The 14,284-nt window shown below is 46.0% G+C and overlaps 1 protein-coding gene across 7 annotated transcripts in view; it reads right to left on the bottom strand.

Annotated features, from left to right (window-relative positions):
- NIN (ninein) overlaps window positions 1–14,284 on the bottom strand; it is a 114,770-nt gene that overhangs the window by 58,979 nt on the left and 41,507 nt on the right. For all 7 annotated transcript variants that reach the window (XM_050954589.1, XM_050954585.1, XM_050954588.1 and 4 more), the window contains exons 6-7: window positions 4,016–4,055; window positions 1,208–1,398 (exon numbers count right to left, since the gene is read on the bottom strand). In XM_050954589.1, the coding sequence (XP_050810546.1) occupies window positions 1,208–1,398; window positions 4,016–4,055 (231 nt within the window). The remainder of the gene's footprint in view (window positions 1–1,207; window positions 1,399–4,015; window positions 4,056–14,284) is intronic.

Genomic DNA, 14,284 nt, shown 5'->3' with positions numbered 1-14,284 from the left:
GCCTTCTGGCACAAGAGTTTTAGAGCAAATGATGTGCTGAAACAACACCAGCTTGCGGAGTAGCAGCTGAACCGAGGGATAGTGCCAGATTAAAATAAATACCATTTACTACCACAAGGCAGCCTGGTTTTCAAAACCCCTTAATTTTTAATATGGAAAGTGTTTAAAACGTGCAGTTCATTAACTTTCTGCGCTACACTCTGCTTTGACTATGAAAGAATCTCATCCGTTTCTAGTCCCTTTCAATTCCTAGCTCCCCAATGACAGAAGGACGCTGCAATGTTTGTGTTGCAAACACTGCAAATGAATATTATCCCATTAAAATACAAACATCATGAAAAAAAATCATTTAAGTTGTTATTTGGGGGTGTAGAAAAGCTACTGTTTACAAACCTGTGAATCCTAAACTGACATGAGAGTGTCCCAGTAACACAAAAAAATTCACGTCAAATTTAGTTTTGAAATATTGCCCCAGGGCATTTGCAAATGGAGCTCAGAGCAAGTGTCTGTTGACTTCTTGGCAAGCACTCTAGTGCCTGATGAGGCAGTTTAATACCACGCAGTGGTGTAGTGGTTAAAAAAAAAAAAGTGGGCAAACTAACCTTTCTGGTGCTCCAGATGGGGCAGTGACATAGTAGGCATTAAGGGGGTGCAGAGAGTCCCTTATTTTGAATTGTGTTTAGGCTAGGATGACATCAGGGTGAACGTGAGAAGTGCCATTAAAAAGCATTTTTGGCACTCTCTGCTATACACAAAGTGATCCGAAGCGAGTTAACTCCGTATTCCCCAACCAAGAAGCGGATAAACTCCATTAACCCCTGGACCACACTACGGATACCCTGGATACAGACCTGCCGTTTACTTTCTGGTTTGTAATCACAGTTTAGATCCCATTTTACTGGAGAAACCATCATTAGTTAGGGCTGTTACTATCTTTTTATAAAGACAGGATCGAACACTTGTTGACTCAAAACCGTTACGCTCATTAGGAAGCTATCAACTGGGTTTGGATCCTGTTTTGCAAGTCACCACCTATCTCTTTAAAATGGACAATTAAATGTATCCTAGGCATTTTTCAGAGAAAAGCGAGTCATTTTCCTGGTAAAAGTGAGGAGACATTTCTTATGGAAAAGCCTTGACGGTCCTTTGTACCACCCCAGCTTTCCTCTGAAAGGAGACACCTCTGCTCTGCCTCTGAGATCATTACCTTGCCATCGACAGTCTGCAGCCCATACTGCTCACAAACGGAGATAAGCTTTTTCCTGTTCAAGTGGCCATCTCTGGTGATCCCTAGATTCTCACAAACCTCCTGTAGCTTCTCTTCTATCCAGTCCTGGGGAGGGGACGATGCAGTCTGTGATGCATTCAAGTCATCTGGATTCCAAAATCTCAACTGGCCTGAAACAAGTGCAGTTAGTTTGACATTATTAAAAGGAGAAATAAAAGGATACAAAACACCATTGCGAGAAACTCTGGAGGATTTTATAATAGAGAACAAATCTGAAGCTAACACTATGTGCCAGCATAGTTATGTTACCCAACACCTTCAGCTGGTTGTTTGCCAGCACTAGCAAGTTATCTACCTTCGGGGCTTGTAATGGTGCCCATCACCACAGCATCTGGGCACCTCCTTCTTCCTTGGTGAACTTCATGGGATCTTCTGCTGTGCTTCATCCCTGGCTGCAGGGGCTCTGCCTGGGGCAGCGTTTCTCATTGGGGGGGAGGAGGTTGCTGTGTCAGCTGGCCGAAGGAGGGACTCCAAAGGGAAGATCTTGCAGCATGTTTAACTCTTATGCTCCATCATGGGCTTTGGGACCTGCACAATCCAAGGGGAAGGCAACTCCCCTCATGCTCCCAGAATGACCTGTAGTCTGTAACTCAGCTGGGACCTGAACCACGAGGAGCTTTGGAAACTGGGACCAAGGCCTTCAGCTGGCAGTGAGTGCAGGCTGGGGGCCCGCGGAGGGACAAGAGCGCAGGCTGGACATGCTCACTGCAGCCTAGACGGAGGAGGAAGGGGTCAGCTGCATTCCACACAAGCTGGAACTTTTGCAGAGTCGTGTAATGTCTGCCAGAGTTCTACTCTCAACAGTTGTGTGTTGGCCACTAGGGCCAGACCTGGTTATCGCTAGGGAGTCCTACAGCCCTGGCCATGCTCCTATGGCAAGACGTTCAGAACCCCCCCATCCCAAAACCATCTGAAGCTTAAATATGCCATTAAGCCAATGTTTTGATCAAGACACATTCAAACAATTCTCTGTCACCAGCAACCTCCACTTGAATCCCTTCCTCCAAGCAAATAAATTCAGTGCAATACTATACAGCCGAAAAATGTTAACGTTTAGAGGGTTACTTGAAAGGGTTAGAAGACTCTTTGTTGCAATTCCCCACGCCAGCCTGAACTCTCCCTCTTACACACAGACACACTCTCTGGGGGAAGAAACTGGTATTTCCAAAGTAAGTGGGAAATGTTTCGCCATCTCTCAAATCAAAGCAGAGAGTCTTCAGGATCTTTCTGTGACTGACCAGCCTCCTGCAATCACTGCTCGCGAACGGTGCTCCACAGTCTGTGAAGACAGTGTGCTCTAGTGGGCCGGGTACTGTACTGGGTGTCAGGAGACCAGTTTCATCCCTGGGTCTCCCACTGACCTCCTGTATAACCTTGGGCATTGAACTTCCATGTCTCCTCCTACTCTTTGGACTGGGATCATCACTCCCTATGTTTTGGTTGGTGCGTTTAGGACAAGTGATAAGACACACACAACAAAACCTTAAGGGAACAGTTTAAAGTCTAGTAGGGTGACCAGACAGCAAGTGTGAAAAATCGGGACAGGGTGGGGGTAATAGGAGCCTAAGAAAAAGACCCACAAATCGGGACTGTCCCTATAAAATCGGGACATCTGGTCACCCCACACTCTAGCCAAGGTAGAAGGAAGTCACTTAATTCTGTGACTCACGTTGACATCTAGTGGCCAAGGAGTGCAACTCCATCTAATGCTATCAGCATTCCCACTGTTGGGGGAAAGCCAGGAGAAGGGACTGTACTAGCAGCATCTATGGCAGTGGGTCTGCACTGCTGTAGCCCAGTGAACCTCGCTACGCAGCAAGAGGCTTGATGTGTGTTGGTACATAGTTCCTCCCCCAGAACTCACAGCACAGGAGCCCCAAGCAGCCGGCCATCCCAAAACACGGGGACCTGCTAAGTGGGGAGGAGGAGAAACAAGGGAATGGGGTAGGAAAGACAAAGCGGGAGAAGAGGGAGATGAACAAGAACTGGAGAGAGGTCTGCTTGGGACAGAAGAATGAGAATGGGTGAAGGCAGCAAGTGAGAGGGAACCCCCGCACCCCCTGGGAACTGGAATGCAGGAAGCTAAGAATCCTTTGGGAGAAGAAGCAGGATTGAAGATGATCCAGGGCCACTCGCCTCCAGGGTGGGGCTCAGGCAGCCGCCTCTCCCGGGCCCAGCTTTTCGTCTCACCCCAGCCTTGAGGCAGGTTTCCACCTCAATGTGCTACAATAGAAAACTGAAGCCCTGCAGTCTACCTGTTTGTGTTAGCTGGTCACCATTACAAAAGTAGAGACTCATCAGCCATGTTCCACTGCAAGAGCATCTAAAGACCTTTCTCCAGCAGCCTGAACCTATCACTTCTGCACAGGCCCTAGGAACAGGCACGGGCTTCCCGGAAGCACAAAACCAATATTTTCAAGCTTTCAGAGGAACAGGTTCCAGCACACAGGGATCTCACATCCCCAGTGAGAGTGAGCCAGGAACCTCCTCTGGTCCATGTGGTTTTTAGCCTCAGACACTTGCAGCCGGTTCCTGGGCTCTGCCTTGCTGAGCACTGCCCCATGAACATTCCCCAGGGCAAGATGCCGAGAGTTCTGCTTACAACTAGATTAGATGTGAATCAGAAATTCTTACCAAGAAATTGCCATTGTTTAACTTTCTTATTCTCCTCCATTCCCCCTCCTTAACTTTACAAAAATAAAAGGAAGTGCTTCTGCTTGTTCTTACCTTCTGCTTCATATTCCTCGCTGTCCTGGGTTTTCCAGTGCTAAGAAAAAAATAGGTTCCACAAGTTATTATTCTTCAAAGGCAGCACAGGTATAAAAAGGACTCTGGTCATCATCAGATGAGCTACAGAATTCCAAGAATGCCGAGATACTTTCATCTCCACAGCCTCCAGGGCCAAGCTGTCAATCCAAGCCTTTTTGATGAAGTCCACTGATAGCAGTGCATCTATTCTAAGGTATTTAGGTGAGGGTTTGCCAGGGGCATCTCAAAATAAAATCACTTTTGCAGTAAGTGTAGTTATCGCAAAAATCAGATCTGAAGATACCAGGCTAGAGCAGAGTCTGGTTAAACCAGTTCAGTTAGGAGGAAGGAAAAAAAAGATTTATTTTGAAAGGGGCTCAATTAAGCAGAACAGATCTGACTTTGTGATGGGAGCATGTGGATGTGAAGGAAGATTTAAGGAAGGGTATGTGCCTAGATTTCTAGGTTTTGGACCATCTTTGCAATTCTGGAACAGCACCAGCCATCTCTCTTCTGCTCTGCCTATATGACAACCCAAAGATGACAAGAACGACTAGCAAACTACACACTATGATCTCATCAACAGCAGGTACCTGAAACAGCTACATCTTGCACACCGCCAGGTACCAGGTATGGAACCCCCTGTCCTGCTACCAGTCCACACAGCACAAGCAGCAGATTTTCAGTGTCAAGATAAGGTACAAGAAAGCTGCTCTGCACCCTTTTATACCGCCTCTATCCAAACCAAGTTCAAATCCTGGCTCCCCCAGGCTTGAAAATGCGCTAAATTGATTGAATTAAGGCAGCGTGGGTTTGTTCACAACAGCCTTTCAGAAGTGCTAGCTCACCTTTAAAATCCTACTCTAGGCACTGCTTCCAGCTGTGACAGGTTAGAGACTGTTCGGGGAAAGAGAGCAGAGCACTGACGGGAGGTGGAACCTAGAAAAAACATATTTGCAGGCAGTGGACTTTGTAACGAACCACATGGCAAACAGGTGGTCGTACAACACACTAGCTTTAGCTTCTGAATGGATAGCCTCTTGTAGAGCATCTTGCTGAAATCCTAGGCAAATATCCCAAATATCCCTGGGGCTGTGAACTGCTACCCTCATACACGTATGATCAGGACATCTGCTCACAAAACATGCAACAAAGAGGCTTAAACTGTTCTTTACCTTATCCATTGTGACATGGGTGGGACAGGTCAGCCTCTGCTCACTGAACCTGCCCCACATTGGGAAAGGAAACCACCAAACAGCTGCTGTAGGACAGGAAACCTAAACAACAAGCTCCTCCTTACCTAAACTAGAATATTTACTGAAGATGTGAAAGACAAAGCAAGTCACCGATGTACTCTCTGCCCTGCCTACGGCAGCAGCCAGCTCCCTACGAAATGCCCTTCCCACAGCTAGGGTAAGCGTGGGTCAGCAGAGTGCAACGTGTGTGCGTGGGGGGAAAACAAAACTAGGAACTCGTCATTGCGATCTCCTTCAGAAAGGGAGGAAGTGCTGGCGAGGCAGTCTGAGCACTGGGCTGTTTGCATATCCTCCACCAGGCAGCCATCCTGGTACGATTCCCTAGAACATGGCAGTCAGAACCCAAGTATCCATGGCCAAGTTACTTCCACAGTTCTATATTCCACATTCATTATTTAAATGATTTACCAAGCACTGCACAGCCAGCCCTAGATACTGTTGCCTCTAATCAACTGACAGGGCATTTCATTGCTTATGTACTCAGCACACACAAAGGCCGGCTATATCAGCTCTCATTCTAACGGCAGTATTAGCAGAGGTTACTTTTCGGCAGTTAAAAAGAAGCACATGGAAGTATACGCATGTGACTGATGGATTTAGAGTCAAAGTCACCAAGGACACAAAAAGAGGCTCTAAATCGCAATATAAAAGTTTAATACGTCTCGTTCAGATTACAGCTAAAAGCCATTAATCTACAATGTTACCATGGAAACTGGATTAGGTCACTGCACTTTTTTAGCATGGCTTCTTGCTTCTGTTTCATCATCTGGTAAACCACACGATACCAGCTCGTAACAGCACACAATTTGCATGCCCACCACTGCCTTTCTGCATGATTGGTACAGGAGCGAACACCAGCAGCAGAGCAGTCTGGAGTGGGGGAAATTCATGCTTCCCTAGCAAGGACCCCCATGGAAAATAGAAATGGGTGTGGCGAATGAACCGCCAGAATATCCTCCAATGTGCTTAAAGAGTCAAACGGCAGCAAGGCAGCTTCTATAGCCTCAATGGGACGTCACTGAGCAGCAAGCAAGAGCTGCTCACACAGGTGCCAACTTTCTTCAGTCCAGGTGTGTGCTCCGCCACGAGGCCTTGCCCCACTCTGCCCCTTCCCCAAAGGCCCCACCCTTGCCCTGCCTCTTCTTGCCCCCGCTCCGCCCCCTCCTCCCAGCACCTCCTGCCCGCTGCCGAACGCACACACTGACACACACGCACACACACACCATGTGACAATCACACCAGCACAAAAAATTGAAAAGTTTGCAAACAACCCACAGTATGAAATTTACACTTCTGGCAAATATACTGACAGACTAGGATTCAAACACAGGACGAATGGCCTGAATTTATGCCGCTTAGCCTCAATGAATACTATTCCCCTGCTCCGCTCAGCAATGGCATTAAAGAATTAGGTTGGCTGGATTCCTAGTTTACCTCCAGTGACCTCTAAGAAAAAAAAATATACAGAAAGCAGGAGCCAGGGGAGCAAATGGCCACAACTTGTGTTTGTGGAAGTGGAAAACGGAGCATACTCCTGCAGTCGACAATATATGGCCAAAGAATAGCCTCTAGGGCTCCAGAGATAGACGCAGCCTTCAAGCGTATTTCCCAGCATCCTCCCTGAACTCCCTGTTGGTGGGAGGCGTGATTTGTTAATGTGAACTGGATTTTGAAGCGGGATGGGGTGAGGAGGAGAAATCTCTCTGAGCCTGGTTGTGAAGGGTTTACATACACGTAGCATAACATTTTATTTTTTATTTTTTAAAGCAAGAGCTGAACTGAAGCCACTGAAACTTTTAAGCACTCGATGGAGAAGCACCAGGTAATTTCATAAATCCAGACAGTTCAGAGAGGCTGAATGGTGAGCTGAACACCTGTCATCCCTGCTCTATGCTGATAATCAATTGTCGCAGACACTGAAGGCCGAATGGCCCTGTTAGCCTGACTGCTGCGATAATTCGCTTTATCTGCAGGCGCTTTCCTCTGCTGCCCAGCATCGGGGGCTCTATTGTACTGGGCTGCTGCTGCATCAGCTGGCAGGACCCTCTACGCACACAGACTCGTTACCAGACTGAATGCTTGACAAGAGCTTCATTGTGAGGCAGGGGTACCAGAGGTCAGAGGTCAAGCAACACCCAAAATGGCTGCCACAGAAGGCAGCCAGCCTATTTCAGGAAGACAAAGAGAGACTTCCATCAGTGCTGTGGACCGTGCATCTCAATGTCACGCGAGGCATTGTTGTAGTGGGCGTGATTGTTCTACAGCTGGATGTGGGTCACACACACATTACTGAGCCGGTGTGCAGAAGGCAGAGATTTTAGGAATGTATTATTTTGACAGACACATGCTTTGCTGGGCTGAAGAGCAGATGGCTCAGGTTTTCAATGATCACTAGCTTCCAGCTCAGAACTCATGTAAGCATCTGCAGCCCGTGCAGTTTGCTCGCTGCGGCCTCTCTCTATAATAACGTAGCAACCTCTCCCACCCTACCATCTGCTTCAGTGAGACAGACCTTTGTTCTCGGTCCGAATATATTGCTAATTAAAAATGACGATCAGAAGCTCACACTGCACTTATTCTATCCTGCACATGTTCAAGTGATCCTTAGCACCAATGTTAACATCAGATTTTGGGGGGGTGGAGGGGGCAGGGGGGCAGAGGGAGGGGAGTGATGAGGGGATGGCATGTGTTTGCTGAAGGGTTGACTCATTGATGCAAACAGCCAGAACAAAGATCCCCAAAACTGAGCAAGCCTCTAAACTGCAACACAATTTACAGCTGCTTTCAATGATAAAGCACCACCACTAAAAGCCAACAGGGAGTCCAAACAATAGCCACTCACAGCTCCTGTTTTAAAAAGATAAACATGCTTTGGATGATCAGATTTGTATTTTGAAGACTTCAGGATCCTACATTTTGAAAAAAGTCACCGACACCATTTCTCTGCCCAACTTTGTGGGCCATCCTGTGATGTAAATCAGAGATGGAAGATTTTCCAGTTTCAATTAGAACCTTTTCATTCAAAAGCAAAGGGAAGTATACATCCATACTCCTCAGGCTTTTCCTCAGATTAAGCTCTTCTTTATCTGATAAGCATGCAAATTCAGGAATAAGGCACCCGGCTAGGACATAATCATCCCTCCACAGCACAGTAAGGAAGGAGGCAAAAAGTTTGGGTTTTGGCCATCTCAGTAGTAGAGGATTGCCAGAAAGACCTTTAGCTAGAGCAGTGGTTCTCAAACTTTTGTAGTAGTGACCCCTTTCACATAGCAACCCTCTGAGTCCGACCCCCCTTATACATTAAACACACTGTTTATATATTTAACACTATTATAAATGCTGGCGGCAAAGTGGGTTTTGGGGTGCAGGTTGACAGCTTGCAACCCCTCCTCACAACCCCCTGAGGGGTCCTGACCCCCAGTTTGAGAACCCCTGAGCTAGAGCGTTAAATGGGTTGTCCATCACTATGGTATCTAAATAATTTCCACGGGTAGTAAACACGAAGAGACAAGATTACAGTTACCGACAAGTGTAAAGGGTGAAGCTGCTGGCATGTTTGGGGAGGTAATTTCAGGGAAGCTCTGTTGAAGAGGAAGTGGGTTTTGCCACTGGTTTTGAGCACAGTGAGCATGGGGGTTGTTTATTTGGCAGCAGGCTCCATAGGCTTGGTCCAGCTCCTTAGAAAGCTCCATCTCCTTAAGATACAAGTCTTCCTCTGCTTGTCAACAGCTTTTTCCAGTGGAACCAGGCAGTCCTGGGAGGCTGCCCTCACGGAAGGAAAGGCCATCAGGTAGCTAGGGCAGGCACTCTGCAGGGCTTTGGGTGTCAATACAGCGACCTTGAGCTAGACTCTGCTGGGGAAGGGGAAGGAGTGTACCAGGGTGATGTGTCCCTGGTAAGCAGCGCAGCCTCAGAGCACTGGGCTAGCAACCGGGAACTGCAGCAGGCCAGCCTGGAAGTTACAAATGCATGAATCACTGAGGCCAAAGCAACTACATGTAGCTACAGGCCGCAGTGAAGGGCTCCATCAGCAGGATGCTACACTGCAGTGTAGACACAGGGGTGGCAGCTTGGGTGAGCTCTGTATAAGGCTCTCTTCTCTATTCTACCTGCCGAAGCCAGGCCTCTCTGTCTACACAGCTCTTTATACCCGCGCTCTCCAGGCGTGAAGTGTCTGTCCACTATACAACACCGTAAATACAGATGTACCCGTCCTCTCTTCGTTCCCCGCTGCTGAATGGAGTCCGTTCTAGTCAACGTGCTTTCGGGCAAATCACCAATTATAATTCAAAGCACAAAAAACAGAGCTCATGGCACTTTTTGAATGTGGGGACTATTGGCCGACCCCCAGCATCGACGACAGCAGGGTTTCAAAAGCTGCATTAGCAGGAGGCTAATAGTGGTGAAGGACTGGCTTGCCAGGATTTAGTCCCACTAGCCATGTTTCTGACAAGTGGCTTTAAAAATGCTGAATGTCATCTTCAGGGGGGTCATTCCTAACCAAATCTGTAGTGTCTTCTGCTCCCCTGCAGAGTTCAGAAGTTCCCACTGCAGTCTGGGAGGCTGAAGATACACACAAGTTTTAGGGCTTCAGTGCATATCAGCTGGTCCCTCTTGTTTTCAGATACCCTACTGAGGGCATTACAGAAAGGTAGAAGGAAGGCACTGAGAAACTTATCCAAGTGTTGAGCAAACCTCACAAGGGATTAAGTCCCTGGTATCCCTCCTGAAAGAAACCAGCACGAACATTAGGATGTTTCATGCAGACAGAAGAACAAGTATGGCTACTTAGTTAATTGACTGACCTTGTTAATTTACCAGCCTTTTACACCCACTTTACAGCTAACAGAAAGGAATACAATTACGCTGAGTTTTCCCAGCTGGTGCACATCCCGAGGAGGTGTATTAACATTGATTTCGAGGTCAGTGCAGTACATGAGGCCTGCACCAGAGGAGATGGATTAGTTTCTCCACGGTGGTAAGCAAACACATTAGTGCACATATCACTGCAGAAGCCAGCTCTCTTCCAAGTGCACAGTCGAATTACTGTGAGGAAGGCAAGATTGGAAAGCAAAGGATCGTAGAGCCACGTGGAATCGTTGGCAAGCAGGCACACTAGCCAGGAGCTTGGTCTTTTAAAAGTTCTAGTCTGGGTGGTGAAGTATATTTTAAAGCGACACATTTCATTCTCCCCTACAGATAACCAGGTTTTCACTGCCCCGTAGTATTGCTACATGAACTCTCTCTACTAACAGCTGCCTGCTCCTACCTGCAATTCTGTATTTCAATGTTCTGTCAGCGTGTTTGCGTGTGGCAGCTAGAGCACACTGGGGAAAGAATCCCGCTTCCCCTCTATGGCAAGGTCTGTGCATCCACTCTGATCTGACAGCTAGCAACACTTGCAGTGCAGTACCAAAGCTCACGGATATTATCCGCCACTTAGTGCAGTGTGGCTGGTGCCCTTTAGCAATCACAGCCATCCAAGGAGGCATAATAAGCAAATGCGGGGGAAGGGAATCAAAAACGAATGTTTCTTCTCCCTCACTGGACAATTTCCACTGAGTGCTACTGAACATTCAGTATCGGATTGACAGTATTTGGCAAACACACGGCACAGTGGCAGGGATCCAGCATCAGCAATGTGCTGTTGTGGCTATATGCTAATACACCCTACCAAGGTTACACGATTTCTCCTCCTGTGCACATTCTGTGGCTTGGAGTGGTGGAAGGAGGAAGAGTCTCAGCGCTCACACGATGAGATGCATAAGTTTCATCCAGCAGTACCATGGTGAAGTTTGAGATGGCGAGGGAGGGATAGATCGGTGGCTTGAGCATTGGCCTGCCAAACCCAGGGTTGAGAGCTCAATCCTTGAGGGGGTCATTCAGAGATCTGGGGTAAAAAAATAGTTGGGAATTGGTCCTGCTTTGAGCAAGGGGCTGGACTAGATGACCTCCTGAGGTCCCTTCCAACCCTGATATTCTATGATTCTATGCCCTGATCTTACAGAACACAAGCAAAAGAGGAGTTGAGATCTTTAGGTGATCACATGACTAGATTTACTATAAATAAAGCTTGATACAACCATGCATCTCTGGAACTGAACATTCCCAGGCTGGGAGGAGAAAGCAGCTTTCAGAACCTCAGGAATATTTATGAAGTTTCTCTTCTCAAAGCATGTCATTTTGGTGTTGCAGATTATGGCAGCGCAATGGAAAATCATCAAGCACAAACGGAGAAGATACGGGGATGGGAATGCCAGGAAAACCCGTTGTATTATCTAACAAATGCATATAACGAAGGAACAAAAGTTTTCTGCAAGCAAAGATTCGCCACCCTCCAGTTATGGCAGTTCTGTAAAACTGCCACTGCAAAGGAGCAGAGTAAAAAGGCCAGGATTTCCTTAATCTCTGTTTGTACCACAATACATGGATTAATACTCTAGCATCAGACAGCTAGCCCGGTTATTCATCTTCTGTATTAGCTAGTACTGTAGTTGCTACTGAGTTTTCACGGATGAACTGAACTGACGGCAGAAGATGTCTCTTCTGCTCACAATACACTTCGTTAGACATGAAGCCAGAGTTATAGCCATAGCTTAATTACTGGCCCTTACTTTATTCAGAAGCACAAAGAGGCCAGAGGGAGGTATTCTGGTATTTAGTCAGCACGATCTAATGTGCAGAACAGTTATTAACATGCTACATCAACCAGATACAATCATGTATTCTTCTGGGTTTTGAGTAGACACCTTACAAGGCTCGTCCAGTGGTGGCACCGTCAGATATGATCTTGGGTAGGACTGGACAGCTCCCCAATTTATTTCAGGAGTTACACTATTATCTGCATGCCAAACGTATAAGTACAGACCGGAAACTAAGCGAAGCTGCATCTTATTTACAAAGAACACTTTTTACTCTGGGAGAAAATATTGCTCCGTATTAAGAGAGTGGTTTGCAGTCAAGACGTGTTTTTTACGCTTGGCCCCAGTCTGAAGTGACAGTTTTGCATTGTAAGCCTCAGCCCCAGGCTCTGTATTCGGTTTAGGGCTGGCAGATTATTATATTTTTTTAATATAATTCTGACCGATAACATCAATGTTTATTTTTAAGCATTTTTTCAGTTTTTTATCTATTTAACTCTTCACAGCTGCAGGAAATTATAGTGGTTTCAGACAATTATTTAATGACAGTAGAGGCAGAGATTTAAAAAATTAAACCTTTAAAAAAACTGTTTAAATACAAACTATCATCACATGCCAAAATATACAAAGTAGATCTCCTTCAATCAATAAATCAGACCCGTGTTTACTATTCATTCTCTAGTCCATTTGTAACAAGCCTAATTCAAGACTAAATCAATAGATTTTGCTAAATTCTCAAGCCACGTTTTTCTTACTTCGCCTGTTAGTTTTGATCATCTATGGAAATATTTCCGACTGTTTTTGGGTGTACAGTGAAATCAACATTCACTGACATTTACCAGTAAAAATCTAATCCTTTTAAACCTAAATTATGCTACACACACAATAGCCTATTTCCAAACAATGTATAATTATGACAAGGACTCTGGAGATGCTAATTTCAGTTCAAATTAGCTCTGCCCTGCTGCCCACTTTGATCAACTATTATGCACAATCTGGCCTTGTACCACATTCTCCCTGGCTGATGTGCAGGATACAGCAAGGGAGGGAAATTTGGAAAGAACTATGCTGTGGGAAGCTATAGATTCAACAAAGCTTTGATTCCAGCTACTCCAGTTTCCCCCTAGACTTTACTCAACTGAAGCCCAAATGAGAAGACTTGAGAACCCATTTCTCTTCACGAAAAATAGAAAAGGGACCTATTTGTGACCTCCTTTGTAAAGCACTGAGATTGATGGATGAAAAGCACTTTTATAAGACCTAGTTATTACTATTATATTTCTGCATGGACCTTATATTTCAGCTGCTTGAGCAGCATAAAGTTTGCAATCTTATCCTGCAGTGTTGGGGCTAAAGGAACAATGCTTGAACTGGGCAGGTGGTAGGTCACAGCCATATTATTTGGCTGAGGCTCCAGACCAGTGCTTTTCTTTGACAGTGGATTGCTGTGTCTGTGTGCACACATGGAGAGCTGGGTGTAGCTGGTAGCACCAGCCATGTGGTAGCATACCTCCTGGGCCCACGGAGCCTGGATGGTTTTCTGAAATCCCAGGCCTATCCTAGCATCTGATTGTCATAAACAGATAGTTAAGGGTTAATAGAACAGGAGTACTTCATGTCTCTTAAGTTCAGTGAGCCTGGCTGTCACCTGACCAGAGGACCAATAAGGGGACAGGATACTTTCAAATCTTGAGGGAGGGAAGTTTGTGTGCGTGCTGTTAGTTTTTGGTTGTTGTTCTCTCTGGGTTCTGAGAGTGACCAGATGTGCAATCAGGTTTCTCTCCAATCTCTTTGATACAGTCTCTTATATGTCCAGAATAGTGAGTACTAGGTAGATAAGGCGAGTTAGGCTTATGTTTGTTTTCTTTATTTGCAAATGTGTATTTGGCTGGAAGGAGTTCAAATTTGTATTTTGCTAAAAGGATTTTAATCTGTACTTGTATACTTAGACTGGGAGGGTATTCCCAGTGTATATAGCTGAAAGACCCTGTAATATATTCCATCTTAAATTTACAAAGATAATTTTTACTGTTTTTTTCCTTTCTTTAATTAAAAGTTTTTCTTGTTTAAGAACCTGATTGTTTTTTTATTCTGGTGAGACCCCAGGGGACTGGGTCTGGATCCACCAGGGAACTGGTGGGGAGAAAGAAGGGAAGGGGGAGAGAAAGGTTAATTTTCTCTCTGTGTTAGGATTACTTTCTCTCTCAGAGGGAAAATCTGGGAGGGGGAGAGATAAGGAGCGGGGAAGGTGAATTTTCCTCTCTGTTTTGAGATTCAAGGAGTTTGAATCACAGTAATCTTCCAGGGTAACCCAGGGAGGGGAAGCCTGGGAGAGGCAACGGGGGGAAAGG

The sequence above is a fragment of the Gopherus flavomarginatus genome, chromosome 5 (genome assembly GCF_025201925.1).
Source record: "Gopherus flavomarginatus isolate rGopFla2 chromosome 5, rGopFla2.mat.asm, whole genome shotgun sequence".
Classification (NCBI taxonomy): Eukaryota; Metazoa; Chordata; order Testudines; family Testudinidae; genus Gopherus; species Gopherus flavomarginatus.
The sequence above is the reverse complement of the archived record's forward strand: the minus strand, read 5'-3'. Positions and strand labels throughout refer to the sequence as shown.